The sequence below is a fragment of the Triplophysa dalaica genome, chromosome 14 (assembly GCF_015846415.1).
Source record: "Triplophysa dalaica isolate WHDGS20190420 chromosome 14, ASM1584641v1, whole genome shotgun sequence".
NCBI classification, from domain to species: Eukaryota; Metazoa; Chordata; class Actinopteri; order Cypriniformes; family Nemacheilidae; genus Triplophysa; species Triplophysa dalaica.
In genome coordinates this window covers 10,852,572-10,872,169 of record NC_079555.1, presented here as the reverse complement: position 1 = coordinate 10,872,169, position 19,598 = coordinate 10,852,572, and the positions used below count along the sequence as shown (strand labels likewise).

General features: G+C 36.7%; 1 protein-coding gene across 1 annotated transcript in view; it reads right to left on the bottom strand.

Annotated features, from left to right (window-relative positions):
- The window catches only part of luzp2 (leucine zipper protein 2), an 80,477-nt gene that overhangs the window by 12,910 nt on the left and 47,969 nt on the right, over positions 1-19,598 (bottom strand). Inside the window, exons 2-7 of the mRNA XM_056766407.1 lie at positions 18,486-18,597; positions 12,713-12,783; positions 7,930-8,011; positions 4,669-4,731; positions 2,224-2,286; positions 900-962 (exon numbers count right to left, since the gene is read on the bottom strand). Of these exons, the coding sequence (XP_056622385.1) occupies positions 900-962; positions 2,224-2,286; positions 4,669-4,731; positions 7,930-8,011; positions 12,713-12,783; positions 18,486-18,597 (454 nt within the window). The remainder of the gene's footprint in view (positions 1-899; positions 963-2,223; positions 2,287-4,668; positions 4,732-7,929; positions 8,012-12,712; positions 12,784-18,485; positions 18,598-19,598) is intronic.

Genomic DNA, 19,598 nt, shown 5'->3' with positions numbered 1-19,598 from the left:
CAAACACAGATTGCATATTGCTTTGTGAAAAACATTCTTCATAGAGAAGCCATCTGTATTTCTACCCCCCTACTAATAATATTAGGACTTAAATTATTGTTGTTTTATCAAATCCAACAATAATTATTGAAATGTTGATTATGAACAGAAAATGCACTTTTTGCACTATATGTTATAGACTGTCCTCAAGAAAAAAATCAATAGTGTTAAAGTAATGCATTTGTTGTGAAAACCTAGTGCTTATATCATGTACCAAAGGGCACTGCTGAAAATATCAGCTGACATTTTCCCATCTAACACTGCAAATAATAGAGGAAAGGTCAATCTACAAGGGACGAAAGGTCACTCTTTTTATAGGAATCTTCACTCTAATCCCCACATGAAAAGGTCAAATCTTTCAATTAAAATGTGAATATTACCTTAATTTTGTTTCTTTTTTTCTGGCCAAAATGCTGATCATTGTGTACAATGACATTTACATTTCTTTGTTTGTGCATTTAATCTACTGTCTACTGTAAGAACATTCTTAAAAGTCAAATCGCTAAAAGTGGGGATAATTCACCCAAGAATTTAATTTATGAATTATGAATTTGCCCTTATGACCTGTTGGCTCTTTCATGGAATACCAAGAGATATGATTGAATAAAAATGACAGAGTTTAATGCGTTGTGGTCTATTACTTAAACACTTGAGAAATTAAAAGTAATGACATTCAAATAAAATTGTTTCTCTATGGAAACACCTTGTACAGTAGTTAATAAGTCACCACACATACACTCTGTGAACCTTTGGCCTGTGGATAACCTGTTCATGTAAAATATTGTTTTAAGGTGGCTCTAAGGTCCCTGCACAGCATGCAAGGTTACAGTAATGACACGTCCTCTTTGTTTGGTCCTTACCTTAAAAATTAAATCCTTTTTGCCATACCTCAACTCTTTCAGCTGGGCTTGGATTTTTTTGGACTGCAAAGTGAAGATAAGAGAAAATAACTGTTAGGTTATTCAAATAATAAAATTGGATTTGGATTGTGTAGCAGTTTAGTGTGGCCGTGCCGAAGTGTTCCTTTGTGGACGCTTGCTGGGCAAAGCTCCAATTCAAAGGAGAAACCTTCACTAAGCGAAGAAATATAAAACCCTAGCCTTTGGTGGACTGCATGTACCACTCAAAGACGCAAACACATTAACACATCAACACATACACACACACAATAACGCTCACTTCACAGTATGACATTGTCTTGGCTGGCTGCCTGTGGTTTGCTGCCACAATTGTAACCATTTACATTCTCACACATTTTTTCTCCATAGCCTAAGTGTCTTCTTTAATATCAATAGCTGAAGTTTACAACACCTCCACAAAACTAATGAGACTTCATTACTATCAGATCACATGGGCCGGTACACTTCCATCTACAGTAGTAGCTTGTCAAAAAATCAGTGTTGAAATGATTTATAGGTATTAAGTAAAACATTTTCATTAAAATTTGTTGATTCCAGCTAAAATAACAAAAAAAATGAATCTTCTTATTAACTACATTTTCCGTTCCTTTCTCTACTATGTTATAACAAAAAGTTCAAAGGTTTAGAAGAAAGTATGTCAAACAACCGGTTTGACATTAAATTTTGGTTGGCAATCCAACATAATATTTATTTCAATGTATTTATTTGAGTTACATCAATGATCATCGTTTTATGAAAAAATTGCAGTAAAAATGTAAAACCATGTATTCTGTCTTTATTTCTCTTGCAAAATTGTGAAAAGTGCGACATAAATAAAAGCGAATATGGATTGATTCACACTTGTTTGTCTGTAATTAAATGTATGGCTTGTGAAGAGACTGCCCTGCTTATGTCTCTTCACAAGGACAAAAGACCTGTGAACAAATACAGTTTGGACACTTAAATGAATGTCAATGGCTATAAAAGTTCAGCAGGGACTGTAATTTGATTGTCTTGTTACTCGGTCAGGGCCTTGTTTACTCAATACATTGGCCAAATAAAGCGAAAAAACAATGACCAGCTGAATTTTCGAGGTCTGAATTAAATTGCAATAAGTGAAAAGTGTATTTTTTCTTGGAAAAACAATTACTTCATTTCAATGGTACTTTAAGAAGAAATTCCTAATAACTATTCCAAAGTGCAGTCCAATTACGGTGCACTCTGCACCTCTGTAAATGAATGAAGAGTTTTTAACAGTGTCTGTGTGTGTGTGTGCATCAGTTACCTCCTCTGCATGCAGGTCACACAGCTTGTTTCCAGACAAAAGTTTGTTCTTCAAGCTTTTATTCTGAAGGAAGAAGTAGCAATAAATCAGCAGATGCTATACACATGGCTTTGTTACATTGAAAGAAGCTACGACTTCTTGTGTTCGGTAAATACATTCAATTTAACAATAGCCCTGTCCCTGCAGACAAACGCAATCGTGCGGACAAAAGAAATGCTTTGACTGTTTTCATTGAGTTCATTTTGACGATTCCCTCACTAGTTTATTGAAGCTCAAGGTGACCCGGGAGTATATGCCTCATTTCTGTAATAACCTGCAGTGGATGTCTTTATGGAAATATATGATGGCAGATTAAGAATCAATACAGAAATGATGGTGGTGCTGAGTTTAATCTAGTCCTTTTCTCCACCTCTTCTTTTTTCTGCCTCTCTCTGTCTGACCCACTCTCTTTTTCTTATTCTCTCTCTCGCTCTCCATCTAACTCATTACTATTCATACATAAATTGTTAATTCAACAATACTTTTTTGCTCTTGAATCACAGAATATCATATTTACAGCATCTGATATCTAATAACTTTGCCAACATACAAATGTTTACAAATCCTTTTCATACTAAAGTTATAGGGTTGATTTTAATATGACTGAAATTAAACACGTTGGCATCATGTTTATGTAATGCAATTATGCATTCACTAAATTTGACATAGGGTAATGGTTTTATTCTGTTCGACTGGATCTGTTCTGCGAGCTGTGACACATTTACTGTCACATCAGTAAATGAGTCATACTTTAATTAACGTCACGTTGCAACATTAAGGTGTTTCATTATTATTTCATGGCTTGTCCACACTGGGACGATACCGGGAAAATGCCTCGTGACTAAACAACTCGACTCTCAAAACGTCAGCCGTAAAAGCATAATTTTTTATAACATTTCTCTCTATTTTTTTTTGTTTGTCACACCACGTTAAAAATTGGGCGACCAAGAGTTTGGCGCTTTTTTTCACGTGCCTGGAGATACTAAAGTAACAGTAATATGCAGATGGACCCATTTAACAATGTCTTTTGTACTTTTCTGGACCTTGACAGCAACTATAACCATGATGTCTATGAGGAGACCTGGAAATCTCTCGGATGTCACCTAAATATCTTTATTTGTGTTTCAAAGACGCCGGGAGGTCTTAAAACATGTTGAAAATCATGTGGGTATGTGAAAATTAACAAAAATATTATTTTGAGATAAATAACTTTTCCTTTAACACTGACTCATCAGGCACTTTTCTACTTTTACTGTAATTACAGCACCTGATGGGTAAAGAGTCACTATGGCCCACACTAACAAATTGACTGTGGAATATATAATAAGTGGTGGGCTACAGAGGTGTTATATTCTAGTGAATGAGTATGTGTGTGTGAATAGGAGAGTGAGAAATAACAAGAAATGAGGAAGAGAAAGGGTGTATGGAAAGCCAGAGAGTGTTTGAGGTAATGAAGCAGAATCGCATTGCAATGTGATTCAATGAGGTGGAATTACTATCAAGTCTGCACACTTGCATTCGCCACCCCTAAAGAGGAATGACTGCCCAAGTCTGTCAGAAAAATGGCAGCTGTCATTAAAAGTGACATGCGGTAGGCTTGTAACAAGCTACAATGACACAGGTGTCCAGCCCAGGCAGATAGGGCACAATGCGCAGAGACAAAAGAGGTAGGTCATTTTGAACAAAAAACATGCAAATCAGATCTTAATAGCATGTAACCATAAATCGTACTCCAGAATTTCCTATTTAATGAAACATCCGAAGCTAAATGGGATGATGAAAGTGATGTGAGGCAGGAATAAGTGATATTACAAAAAAAAAACATAAATTGCCATTCAAAGTACATTAAAGGGGCATAGACACAAAATAATGATAAGAAATATTATTAATGGTTTAACAAGTTGAGTAGTCATGATGATGTCATTACCTTTGGCATGACCTCAGGTAGACTAAGAAAGAGGTTGTACATCTGATTTAGCTCGAGAATTAATCTGACTGTTGTGGTTAGTCAACCAGTGCCATTATGAAACTCAACTAGCTGTGACTAGCTATGTCTGACTGCAAAAAAAAGGTATCCTACGATATCAGATTTGGGTCACTGTAATTTGGCTGAGATGTTTTTTGGTTGTTTTCTGTGTTTTTAAATCAACATTCCTGTGAAAAAAGCCTAGCCTAAACCCTACCCATAATCCAAAACACCTCATCAAAACACCCTTCAAAACGGATTGAAGAGTAGGTGGATAAAAATGGTATAGAAGAATTTGGTGAAAAGAGATTCACCATCAAAACTGCTATAACTGATAAGTGTTTTTCAGGCATGAATCCAATGTAAGGTCATTTATAGAGCTTAGATAACTCAACAATATCTCATTCCAAGGAAAAACACATTAATAAATCATTCGGTACCTCTTGTTGAAGGTCTTTAATGATTTTGGTCTTCTTTTCCATCTCCATCTTTAAAAACTTGATCTGCATGGAAAATATTAAGAAAAAGAAATGTAGGATATGTAAAAATACATTTTTTTTAAACCAAGGATAATTCAGATTTAACTGTACATCCAACCTGATAAAGAAATGTGTGCAAGAGGTTTGTATGCAAAACCTCCTCTTTACTCCCAGTGAAATCAATGCTGATAAATATTCAAACGAAAAGCAGTCCTATAAACATACTTCGATATGAATGTGAGAGTGAAGGTTTCCCCAAACAATCCAGAGTGTGGTACTAACAGCCAAAAAAAAACAATCAGAAGTGTTTACAGCCCGCAGGCGAACGGCAATACCAATCAAATAGACCGTTCCACTATTGCTCCTTATTCCTTATTCACCCAGCTCAGCCCTGAATGTCAAACTACCTCAACACATACACCCTCCCTCTCTCTCTCTCTCTCTCTCTCTCTCTCTGTCTCTCTCTCTCTCTCTGTCTCTCTCTCTCTACTGCCTGCAGCCATTGCAGACACTGTGGAAAAATAACAACACATCTAAATACTGAGGTCGAGCAGCTTTGCGCGTTTCCAGACAATACAGCAGCGCACCCGCAGGTGTATTCATTCTGATTAGCACTTTAATTGAATTCAGTCTGAGTTCGTGTGTTGATATACTGCAGACAATGCATAAATATTTAAATAGAGGGCATGCGTTACAACGATTTTACCACGGGTGAGGGCTGTTCTCAGACAGGGCGTGCCAATAGCGCTACAATACAAGACACAAACTCTTCCATAAAGAGTTACATGTATTATTGATAGTTATTGGAAACAAACAGCTCCTCCGCTTGGCAGTACATTTTGCATTTAGCGAGTTTCTTGGTGCATTAATACAAGGAATACAAAAAATGTCTGGTCACAGAAGTGTGTTTGTCAGCTTGGCTTATCCAATCAGAATTTTAAAATATGAAATGATGACTAAGGATGAAGAAATTACTTTTGATTTGTGTTACATTATGTTCGCTACACGTTGGGACCTTAAAGTAATTGTTCACCCAAAAATGAAAATTCTGTCATCATTTACCCCATTTCGAAAAGTTGGTGGTACCCATTCACTTCCCATTCACAAAACCAATGCAAGTGAATTGGAACCAACGTTGTTCAGTTACCAACATTGTTCAAATGATCTTCTTTTGTGTTCTGCTGAAGAAGTAAATCATTCAGGTGTATAATGAAAAGAGGGTCAGTAAATGATAAGAGAATTTTCATTTATGGGTGTACTATCCCCTGAAGGGTATAAAATGACATCACCAGTTTTTAACATGCCGTTTGGAAAAGCGGATACCAAGATATTTTCTAGGCACACCTCATTTCCCCTGCAAACATTTGGGCTTCGATATAATAACAACGGCTCTACATAATGACTATATAATAGAAAAGGTCATCATAAAAAGACACTTACAGCCAAACAAAAGGTCAGAGCTTGCTGGGCCGTTTCAACACTTGTGTAAAACGTTAACATTTCCCTGAAAATGAATAGGACAATTGTTGCCAAGCCAGCTTGTGAATATACCTAAGGTTGCGGATCTGCTTTGTTATCTGTAATTGGTGTCAATTGGTGGAGAACTGTTCAAAGAATGCGAGGAACAGCTAGAGCTGGTAAAATGCAAATTCTCTGTGAATCATTCTCATTCAGAACATGAGCGTCTGTGTCTCTATCCCCCGCAGTACCGCGCGCAGCCACACACAGAGAGGAAACATAAAAGTTCCAGCAAGCAGATAACTGTGTTTCTCCTCCAAAACCAGCAAGGCGCTTCCTACAGTTTTCCATAATTACTGTAACGTAAGTCTTCAGCACCTTAAGGTAAATGCCTAAAATAGATGAGACTCTTTCCGGCCCTCTGCGCTGCCTCGATCATCTAATGAGGATTCCAGTGTTTTCCTGGTAATTAGTTTAGACACGAGTCAGAGGGGAGGGTGCAATGGTGACACAGCAGAATGAAAGAGCGTTTTAAAATGGAGTCATGATATCCAGTCCAAACATGCTTCAATACAGCAAAAACAAAACCCAATGACTCTCTGCACGGATCTATTGTAAACAGATGAAGTGAGTTGATTTGAGTCGTCATATTTCAATGAACAAATGCTACAAACCATTATCATGATATTTGAATTATGTCCTCAGGGGGATAGTTCACCCCAAAATGAAAATTCTGTTATTACTTCGCTCACACTAATTTTTTCCCTGTGTGACTTTATTTCTCCTGTAAAACACATAAGATGATATTTTGAAAGAAAAATCGTTGGTCCCCATTTACTTCTACTGCATGGACACAAATCCAGTGCAAGTCAACGTGGACTGGGGGTTTTCTGTTACCAACATTCTTCAAAACGTATTTTGGGGGTTCTGAATAGGAAAGAAATTTGTGCATGTTTGAAATGACATGAGGGAGAGTAAATGATGACATCATTTTCATTTTAGGGTGAACTATCCCTTTAAGGATAAATGTTTGTGTTTAGAACATAATGCTAAAACAATACAGCTATGTAGATTTTTTTCAGCATTTTGTAGTTATAATAACTTACATAAACCTCTACATGCAAATCATATTAATGCAATATTGCTTGAGTTTGTGTGTGATAGTGCTCTATATCAGCATGGCTGTGATAACGCCAGAGGCATGAGACAGCAGGAGTTATACAAATAGTGAAGCGGTCACCGTGGTGATACTGGTGGAATATTGCATGTCTCTCAGTTAGTAGAATTTACAATATATTCAAACCGACATGCATAGGATGAAAATTGGGTTAATGTGTTCTTAAATTGGCCTACAACAAAAATATTGTTTTGTCTGTTCACTTCCATTCACTCTTTACGCAACAACAAAGTCTATTTACAGAAGTCGTGCCACTCGGCAGCCATGTTTGCTATGCGCCTCTGGCCAGTTAGGGCAGTTATTACATAAAAGAATTACATTGTTTGTCCAGTTGAAAGTTTGTTCCTTTACTTAAAGTTATAATACAGTCGATTGTTACTTGTTAGTTTTCATGTAAACAAAGTTAAGGTCTCGTTATTTCACCTGTTTTTTTCTTATCAGTTAATGTGATGATTTTACAAGTAATGCTGTGAGTGGATTAGAATAAGTGAATGAGTTCAATATTAAGAATGAGAGTAGCCGTATCTTAACCACAGTGCTTTTTTAAGTTCTTCAAAAGCAGTGAATATAAGTTTAACACATCTCACGGTGGCCTGCTGCTTCTCCGCGCGTTCAGTTGCATCATCCAGTTGCTTCTGCAGAGCCGCCTGGAGTGACTTCATCTCATCCCTGTGGAAGAAAGGCAGAAAGACAAAGGAGTGTGGTGGGGCATAAAAAAACACAGAAAACTGAGAAAGAGGGATCAGGAGAGACCGAACAATCCACAGTAATAGCCAATCCATATACCCCATTATTTCTATGTGTACTATTGTATCCAGAAATCTATCATTTTTATTTCCTTTTTTAGCCTTTACGCCACATTTATTGATTGTTTTATTGAAAAAAAATAGAGAGAGAACAGGAAAGAATGAGGACATGATGTCAATGTGTGAGAGCATGTGCCGTAACAGTGGGATAGTCTCAATCTCTTCCGACATGCTCACAGTCTGTCAGTAACCATCTGATGCATTAATACACCAAACTAAGGGTGGTTGGTTTTACATAATTTCAATCTGGCACAGAGGCCATTTATCCTTAAATGACCATAATGGTATCCTAGTCTTAAAAGACCTTAAAGTCCTTAAAAATTTACAAACCAAAATTGTGTAAAAAGGATTCAACAATAACTATAAATAAGGCCCGTTACTAAATCAATACACTCTACCATACAGTGCCATGCAAGCTTGCTATTTTGTCTTATGCATTGAATTATTGATAAAATTTATAAACCAAAGAATCGTCAGATCCTTTTATCTACATTGTGCCGTTCAAAACAAAAAGGCAAGGCTTCTACTTAGCCACTATATAACTTTAATGATGTGTCTTTTCAGCCATTCAGATGCGGAAATTTGTGTTCGTGTTTTGTATCACCGACTCGCTGCATCACTCAATTACACTTAAGCTTCAGCTCACGCACAGATGGTGAAGATGATTCTCCTAAAGAATTGTCTGGTGCATAGCAGAATTCATGCTTCTTTCAATGATAACAGGTCATCCAGGTCCCAAGGCAGCAAAACATCCACTTACTATCACGCTGCCACCACTGTGATTCACTCTGTAGATATAACATTCACAGTGCAATGCTGTATTCACTTAGCTAAAGATTTGGTGTGACCATGAAGGTCCATTTTGAATCATCCGTCCATAGAAAATGATTATTTTAATCCATTAAAAAAAAACATAACCGACTGTATAAAGATGTTCCTGAAATGTTTTAGCCCTGCTACTCAAAACATTGCTACTCAACAAATTAATTTTGTCTCTCTCTTATTGTTATGTGAACTCTGACATTAGCTGATGTTAGAAATGCGTGTTATTTCTAAGATCCTTTGAGGTGCAGTGTGCATATTATCGTTTGTGTTCAACAGAACAAAGACTTTTACATGCATTTTTTCCTACAATGGTTGTAAATGGTGGCCAAGAATTGTTTGGTTACAAGCATTCTTCCAAATATATTTCTCTGTGTTCATCACAACAAAGAAATTGATACAGATTTGGAGAAACTGGGTTAGGGAATGATGATAGAATTTGACATTTTTACATGAGCTGTTGCTTCATTTTGAGGTAAATACTCAATGTTGGCGACAGGACTTTTACTTATGGTTTTGCAAGCTGATATATCTCAATAATATTTCAACAGCACATCTGAAGAAGCTTTAAAGAAGCGAGTACTGTGCATGGGTCAATACTGTTTAGAACAGGACTGACTGCAGTAATATAATAAAACAAATGAAGACTTTTTCTATGAAGCAAATGTAATGATATAAATAATTTTTTATTTTCTGGATTTTTCTATGCGTTACCATGACATTTTATTTTATGGTATTAAATCATTCAGTGAGAGAAATGTGCAATTAAAGAGCGTATAGGAAAGTCAGGCAAACGCTCTTTCACAGCACTGTGCATGCAAAAGTTTCAGACACAGAGACTTGCTACATTGGAACTAATTAACAATTATTTGGAGATCTACGACTATCTGCGAGTCAAGCGGAGCAAAGCATGTTGACACCGGGGCTGTCGCGTAACAGCCCTTCAGCCCCCGATTCCTACTGCTTTTCCTCTAGACTATTATTATTATCTTCCTCACTTGAAACACCTCTAACTTTATATGGTGAGAAATCACCAAACATGCATGGATGAGGGTTCTTTGCCTAATTGCATTCTGTGTAATTTTGGGATGGATAGGATGTATGGTTGCTTAGCAACTAGTGGTTAAATTTGCAATATTCAAAACATCAGCCTCGCTAGCCTATTTGAGACACTTGACAGGAGTGTCTCTCTCCTCATGCGGAACAAATTTGCCTCAAGGACCTATATGTTTTACTATTTAAATATTTTTCAGTGTTTCACATTTTGGGTAAAATCTATAAGAATCTTTTACGTATGAATTGCGGTTTCAGTACTTCCGAGACGTGTCTTTGGGATGTTGCTTTTAAAGGTTTACATTTTTAAACAGATTAGTTCCGATTGCATGAATCTAAATTAAAAGCCAAGCCTGTCAATGCATAGCCTGTAATGTTAAATGTGGGTTATTCTTTTAACAGACATCTGTTCCTTTAAGAAAGAAATTAGCTTGAGATGAGTGATGGTTGCATTGTCAGTCTCGGTTCTTTAAAATTATAAAGGAAGAAGGTTGAAGCAGGCATGTTATGCTTCTGCAGGTTTTCAAAGACAGAAATGTCTGCAGTTTTTGATTTATGAGAACAATAAAGATGGAATTTGTCATAGCAGTGGAAGATGTGTTTACTTCTAGTCAGAGAGAGTTAACTGACAGGTTTTAATGTTGAGCTTCAATATTACAAATATTTAAGTCCTGAGGCTTGATCAGGTACAGAGTCTGATAAATTGTTCTGTGGTTTATCACAAAAACCGAGAAAATGAGAAAATTACAAAGATTTTTCAATTTAAAACAGAGAAATCACTTGGGCCCGTCCTAGCTGTCACCCTCTAAACGCCCAGATCTCCAAGTTCACATAATGATGACGTTATGATGCATACTGTATAGTGTTGGGTAGTAATTTGCTGTGAAGCGCGCGTCAATGCATGCTTCACATAAGGGCACTCTACAGCCACAAATGGAGCCCTTCTGAATCATAAAAGGACAAGTGAGACTCTGCACAGTGTCATGGACGGACCCACATGAGCGAAATCCACATCAATCTTGACGTTCGGACGTGGCTTAATTTCCATTTTATCTGCTATTTTCACTATAGCATGCTGTATTCTGTTAACTACTGCTCCCAGCCACATTTTATAGTTTTATTTTTAGCTCGGTGAGACGCTCTCTCACGCTTCTTAATGCTTATCAAGCAGATGGCTCATTTATATCGGCAACTGAATTGTCCAAGTAATAATCTGATACGACCAAGCCGAGCCTCCTAGAAACGTCACCATGTGGAGTTTTATAAGGCAAAACAGAGCGCAATCCAATGACTTCCCAATCGTAGATGTCCATGGTCTGCTCATATCTTTTCTCAGAGTGCTCATATCGTCATTTTAATCAAGAGACTGAAGGTCAGAAACTTCACCACATCTGCCCTGAATTTCAATATCTGTCTGCTGTTGATTGGGGTTAAAAATAGAAGCCATTACATACACCTGACACAGGGGGAAATTGAATTCTGTCACTAACTCTCCAGCCAACATGGCTGAACGTTGATGGATCCAATCTGTTGCCATAAAGCCACCAAGAGTATTCTGGAGTGCTCCGGAGTTCTTAAGCACTAAAAAACCCATGACAATTCTATCGGATTTAAACCAAGACAGTTTTGTCGTAAAAGCAGTGTTAAAGAAGCTTGTTGCTCTTGAAACAGGAGTCGCCAAGAGAGCCTTAGATGTATACAACAAATGGGCGAGCATCTGTCTACAGACGAATCCGTGTAAACAGTTGCTAACAGTCTGTAATTACTGGTGTTGGTGTGTGAGAGTGAGTAATTAATTAAAGAACACACAGCTTCTTATTTTACACAGTTCATTTCACTGAGAGTTGAAGGAAATACTGCATGGGCTGACATCCCCGTCCTTAAATTACTTTCTGTTAAGTAAAGATGTGTTTAATTTTGCAATGTTTATTCTCAGATTCCCAGCCTATACACAGATGTCCGAATGTAATTCATTAACATAGAAGCATTACCATCGGAATGAAATTAATTGACTCCGGAGTTATTTTTCACCTTTTTAAATGGTCGGATTTAGTTACAACTTTAAAGCTGCAATTCGTACCTTTTGTCTCTGCATCTCCGCCTCTGTTCGAAACATAACATTTTTTAAAGTAACTTATGTTAAGTGCAAAAGATGTCAAACTGACATTTCCAACAAATCTTACCCAACAGGTCAACTCATAAATCTTTATAAGCTTTCGGTTTCAAATCAAGGTAGTAGTGGTGAATAATGATGGTTTATGTACAGTACTTGCTAAATCAATTTTGTTTAAAAATATATATATATACATTTTTGTTGACAAAATGGTATATGCTCTCCTACTTGTGAGTCAAGTCGCTTTGGATAAAAGTCTGCCAAATGAATAAATGTGAATAAAATAAAACGAAACAAAATAATAAATAAAATAAAAAGTAATAAAAATGACTTTAACATAACAAAAATAAAATAAAAACTGAACTAACTGAAAAAGCTATCAATTTCATTCATAGCAATATAAAAAAATTAAAATGTAATCACAAATGTGCATAACAAAACAGCAAACTAAAATTAATATGAAAACTAATATGAGAAAAATGCTAATTGAATAAAAAAATATTTACAAGTATAAAATCTCTATTTTATTATTGTCTGATGACATTGTGACTAACAATGCGAAAAATGTACACTTACCTTTGCTTGTGACTGAGCTCCAGGATTCTCTGCACATCCTTCTTGGGCACAGCATCATCATTCTTTAGTGTCTATCGAGAAAGAACAGAAAGGTTGCAGAGTATGCTTTATGATATTCTATATTTGTGTGTTCAGTTGTTTATCTCGGGATTTGACATGACAGAAACTGTAAAACACTGTCAGAATTCATGTGTAAAGATACGACCACCTTCTATAACGCTGATTTATTACAGTAAGCCTGCAAAACGTCTTGAAAAGTGATGCTTTATGGGGCAGGTCAAACACATCTGTTCCCTCCTCAGAGAATCATCAGCGAGATCAGAGAGAGGAAATCTCACTAATTCTCATTATAGCCTCATTTCCATTTCCTTCAATCAGCATATTTATAAACATGAATAATGGAACGACAAACCATGAAAGGACAAGAAATGGATATTCAAACTTTCTAATTCAGATTTATGCCGCTGTTATACTTTAAATGTACGTCAAAGAGTTATAATATTAATAAATGCTCATAAAGGCGTTTTTAAATCAGACATGTGTTTTTCATTGTTATTCACAGTTAAGGGCCGGTCATGAACAGGCCAGTAGAGGTGAAAGGAAGGAAAACAAAGAAGTGGTGATGTAAAGGACATATATATAATTCCTATAGCTGCTGTAGCCCTTGTGAGCAGTGAGTCAATCTAACGTTGACAAATTGCTTTACAGAAAATATGCAAATTACAAAAAAGACGAAAAAACTAAATAAAGATATTTTATGAATTGAATGAGCTACTCTTGGGTCAGCAGGGAGAGAGTTTCACAACAGCTCGGGACTACAGATGCACACCACTTTCTTTTGCCATGTTTAAGGTGTCACTGGCTGGTGGGGGTTTGGCGATTTAGAAGTGTATTTAGCAATCACTCTGCTGACGTATGTTGAGTAAGCACGATGAAGACATTTAACATGGTTAAAAGGATCTTAAAATCAATTCTATAAGACATAGATATCCAGAGGGGGGATTTAAGTGCCGGTATAATGCGATTCTTCATTTTCACACGCGTCAGCAGTCTCGCTCTATTCTGAACTCCCTGTGAGTGTTTGATTGAGATTTTTGGTAAAGCTGCCAAAACACTGCAGTCAAGACTGGATGTGAAAGTATGAATAAGTTTCTGTAAGGAGGTGGAAAATATCACACATTTTAGAGATGCTGTTATGACAGACATTGCAAATATCAGTTTTTAAGCTATAAACTCATTTTTAATATTATGACTCATTCTTGATGTGATTATTGGCTCATGGAGGTATTGGGTGTCATTCATTTACACACACTTTTGCGTAAATAATTCATAAAGTCATTCTAACATATATTTTCAGATTCATGAAATATGAATTTTCAAAATGTTAGTTAGTACGATAGAAATGTACACCTGCTCCATATCCCGTGTAAACAGTGTGTAAAACCGCAAAGTTAAGTAAAGTTATGTATTCTTTTAGACAAACTGATGACACTGCATTTTGATCACTATGTATCATAATATTTATAAAGTATGTATAGTATATATAATATTTGTAGTATACAATTATTTTCCCCTGTCTTTTATTATGTTTTACTTTACATTTTGTTCACTTTTTAACTTTGGGTAAAACACAGAGCTAGTCACTGTCCTTTTTTACACAGCCGTCCAATCACTGTGGAGAAGAGACGGGACAAACACTACAGTACATTGACCAATCATCATACACAACAATGGAGAAGTTAATAGTAATGGTAACTCTACTTTTAATATTAAGTAATATCCTTCAAAATAAGATGCAAGTAACAAGTGAGCTAAACCATCGCATCTCCGAAATAACGCGCAGTGCCTCCAAAGGCGCTACCAGCAGGCCGTTTCCAAAAGAGCACCAGGTATTATTATTTACTGGTTAAAAATGCTTTGGTGGACACAGTTTAACTGATTCATTTATTGTTAAGCATATAGCCTAATATATTATGCATTCATGCAATGTAATGTAGCCAAATCAGGGAATGAAGTCCAGAGGATTCCAGAATTCCTAGATAGGTAATGTGCAAAGCTGCAATTCATAGGCGAGGATTATGCAAATGTTTAATGAGCGTGTATGCCCGCCCTGTTTACAAATTATTGGAATACTTTAAATTATACACATATTACTATGAAATCTGACGTTAACAAAGTATCTGTGCATCCAGAGTAAAGTTTTCTGGAAGGTCTGTTGTACACGCAAATTCCTCGGAATTTACTCATATAGGTGGTGAAAGTTTCATGAAAGAGCCTCATTGAGTTTATTAGGCATGATAGACTTTCTCTGTGCATCCCCACATCTCCAGCATGATGCTAATTGATCTGTGGGCATCTGGTGCAAGTGATAAGTGGAGTTGTGTGTCATCAGCAATATTGATTAATTACATTAACTAATGGATATAGACATTTATGATAGAGTTGAGCGTAACAGATTACATGTATGAGAATTGCGTAATCAGTTTACAAAAATCTAATAGTAGTCAAATAAATCATATTCTTACGGAGTACATGATTACACATCGATTACCTATCAGGCAGTCTTACAATGAAAATAGCTGTTTGAGCCAGAGGCTATAATATGTTCAAGCCTTTATGTAATTTCTGGGGAAATGGGGAAAGGCGAGGAAATAGACTGATCCCAGATCACATCCAGGCAGGGCTGCTTACACTAAGGATGGAGAGGTCTTATTTCTCATTTGACCACATCCAACTGATTCACAAGAACTTGACTTTCAAGAAGGCACATAAAAAATGGTAGAGGTAGTTTATGAAATATAGTCCCGTTCTACTTCATGAAATATTATATATATATATATATTTTTGTGTTTTTGTGAATTTTTAAATTTCGCTGCAGTCCTTCTGAAACCTTGTATCTCCACATTTCATGATTTTTTTTTGCCATAAATCATTTTTGTTTGTCAGGGGTTTTGTAAATACTTAACCCATATAAAGTATTCAAATGTGCTTGTCAATTTTGATAACACGATAGTTAATCATTTTAAAAGTACAGGGTTTTACCTTTTTCAAAAGAAGGAAATCAGGACATCTGAGGTTTTGGAAGGACAGTTCTACATAAAGCATTGAACATAACATAACACAAACAACATTCTGTAAAAATATAACCTTGATATCTTAAATATTGATTGAGCATGTCGAAAATGTTAATGATAAAAATGAGTGAAAGTAATGCTTGAAATCAAACTCAATATCTCATAACAAGATTTTGAGACTTTAGCCTGGTTTTCACAGACTGTGTCACATTCTGCAAGATTAGTCTTGCATCTGACATCCAATAAATACTGAGTTTAAAAGCAATCCAAAAGGATAATCATAAATAAACGTTCTGAAAAAATATAATTATATTATTGATTGCGATTTGCAATCAGAGCTGCAGAAATAACTTTAGTCAACGCTAATCATGTGAAGAGAAAGACCTGAAACAGCAGTGCTGAAAAACAGCTTTAAAATGAACTTCAGCACGATCTGACTCCTGTCATGAATTAGCCTTCATGGTTGCTCTGTCTCAGCCCCACTTTGTTGACCCTTCTGTGTTTCCAATAAATAACAGCAGCAAATCTTTGTCAGTAGAAGACCATCTGTGCAGCTGTTGAGTTGTATTGAGATTGGCATTGCGGTGTCTGTTCAGGCCAAGCTGGCAGGAATCTGCCGGCACAAACTCGCACGCCTCTGCCAAGACTACAGGCTCCATCAGGCGAAGTTTAATGATGATGAGCGACACTCTGAGGGAATCGCATTATAAAAATAAACAGTATGGACTGTAAATCTGTTCCACCAAAAGGTTAATTGGTCACATATACATAATTGATCACCTTAGAAAAGGGTATGGTTGATCGTGGTTTAACAATAAATTCACAGGAGATCTCTGTTTTCCACTCAAGGGATCTTGCAGCTTGGCACAGGCTTACCACAGAGGCACTCGAGGTTCTGCTACACTTGCATACCGGAGCAGAGCCACCACATCAAGTCTTGACAGACCCATTAAGCTCACTTGCCCATTAGAATGCATTCTCATGCAGGAATCGCAGGAGAGAAGCGGTTTACAGATCCACAGAGTGATCCGTGGAATTTCAATGAATGAGATCATTTAAAGACGAAGCTGAATCAAAATCACCCTGACCCAATTCAGCGATTTATTGCTTGAAAAAAAAAAGAGAAGCTCAACATATTTACATCCAGGCCATTTCTGTCAGTTAAATTGATGCTGTTTTGTCTTCATCCATTAACGCTCGCTACACTTGAGCAGAACAATAAATCGCTCCATGAATTAGCTTTAATGCACTTGGAGCGTATGGTTTTTCCCAGGGACCGGTGCCTGGTTGACTGCCATTGGACAAGGCAATCAAGTATTTGATTGACTGGCTCAGTTGCCAGAAGCCTAAAATGGATTTGCCTGGAATAATGCTATACAGGTTTGCTTGCCAGCTGTCTTGATGCAGCTTTGTTTTTAGAGGTGCTTGTATAATTATTGGTCAAACCGTCATTTCAAAAATCCATATTGTAGGTTTAGTGCACTTATTTTAATGATTTTTACGTCATGTCTGAATTACAGTTATTACAGTTTACCAGTGAAATATTTTCTGCTGTACTTGGAAATGTTTTGATAGTGCTTCCAAGTAATGATGCTAGTGTGTGTTGTAAGAGCCAATGAGTTTACTTTAGTTAAAATATCAAGTACATGCTGTAACATGTTATCATGGAAATGACATTTCTTGCAGTGTGTCATGTTGCCTTGTTTGAAAGTAAGCAGTCTGCCAAGTTGTCAATCCGAAGGTGAATATATAACAAAGTTATTGGCTTTGAAAAGAAAGAATCGACTTTGAATCAAGCAAACGATTCGTCGCTAGTCTGATTTGCAAAACATCGCGGATTCACATCGCGACATATAGTCCCCGACTATGTTTTGCTAGGACTGCCCGCAAAAACTTCACTCTTCTCCCCCAAACACGTGAGCCTCATTCGCGGAAGACCAATCACAGCAGACTAGACCATCAGACCAATCACATCAGACTAGGCTTGCGGAAAGGAGGGGATTAGACTGATGAATCGCGGAACGAATCATTTGGCAGTCAGTCAAGAAGGAAGGTAAGAATAACTACTTATTATAATGAAATAATAGCTTACACCTTCTTTGTACATAAACTTGTTGTTGGACACTACATATCCCAACACAATGCTCTTACCACTGAGCTACAGGAAAGCTTTAACGTTGCTAAGACTTTTTCATCGTTTCTCAAATTGAATAATATATTTCAAGACTAGTAAATGAATGGTGTAGATTAATTTATCTGATCCATGAGTTTGTTTTTATTTAAATGTGATGCAAAAGTTCCAAATTATTTTGTCCGAGTTTTGTCCGAAGCCAGACTAAAATATTCACAAGCGCACAAAAGTCTAAAGAAGTTCAATACTCATTTAAAGTACAAAAAGCACTTACATCTGAATCATTAAGAGTAGAAGTCAATAGAATAAAAATTGCAACTCAACACAGGGTAACAGTAGACTTAAATCAGAGTAAAAGAGATGTCAGAAATGGCATTACAGCTAGCGCAGAAGCTAAGAGTGTTTGGAAATTGGATTTGAGACACCTCCCTCACTTGAATGGCTCCTCTATCCGCAGGCATTAAATCATGTAACAAAGATGCACTGTGGATTAGTCACATTTTTAGCAACATAAATCACGCATTTATTACGTTGGGAGTCAACATAAGTATTACAGAGGGAGTCTTACCTGCAGGTTACCCTTTATGCTGTCCAGCTCCTTTGATGTTTTTGAAAGTTGGCGTAAAATTCCCGTCCTCTCCGTGAAAACCTCCCTCAGCTTCTTTTCCAGCCCCTCATAGCTGAAGGAAGAGAAAAGAAACAGTAAGATGACTTCTTTAATTCTATGGCATGCCTGGGAAAATCATTCTGCATGGCGGGTTACAGAGGCCTGGAGGGTCTGAAGCCATTGTGAATAGATGATGAATTATTGGATGTTTGGCAAAACTCACACATTCAGGAGGTCATAATGGAATCTCAGAACAGAACGTGTGGCTCAGTGTTCTTTCTGAGATTTTCTGTTTTTACGCTAAGGTCTATGGCAAAAATGTGCTTTCATCCACGGCAGGTTTCACTCACATACAGTCAAGTTTAACATACTGTAAACATAGAAATGCAGCTTAATGTATGGTTTATCTCTTTACAGTATGTATGATTTGGAAAATGGAATATTATCTCCACAATCTCACAATCATGACATGAGCAGTCCTGCTTTACTTCTATGTTATTAAAACATTTATATCTGAATTATATTATAGCTCATTTAAAACGTAGCTACAAGCAACCTTTCAAAACACCATATGACTCCCTCAAAATAGACAATATACAAATACACATAATATTTATAACATACTTTTAGAACCCATTGAAAATCGACACTTTGCCAACCCAAAAAAGACCAAGCTAAGCATGGTGCACAAAAGATAAATAAATACAATCTGCTGTGATTTTCTCTTTGTCATTGTCCCGAATACAAATCATAAATAAGTTATGCAGCGTGCACTCAAATAGTTTCAACAAAGGGCTTTGCCGGCGTATCCTGAGCTGCACTCAGCCAAACCTTTATGTCAGAGAACGCAACAACAACCAAAGTGCAGTCATACATACCACCATGATATGAGGGCAACATCTACAAAATAAATAAATCATGCCAGAATGCATCCTGCCTATAAAACTCCCCCTGTGTGATGTCTTTTAAACTGACGAAGGGTTTGCGTCGTAAAAGAAAAAAAATCATGCTTGTTCTACTCAACTTCTTCATTATCCAATGGAGTTGAGCTCTTACAGGTCAGACCTTTGAGAG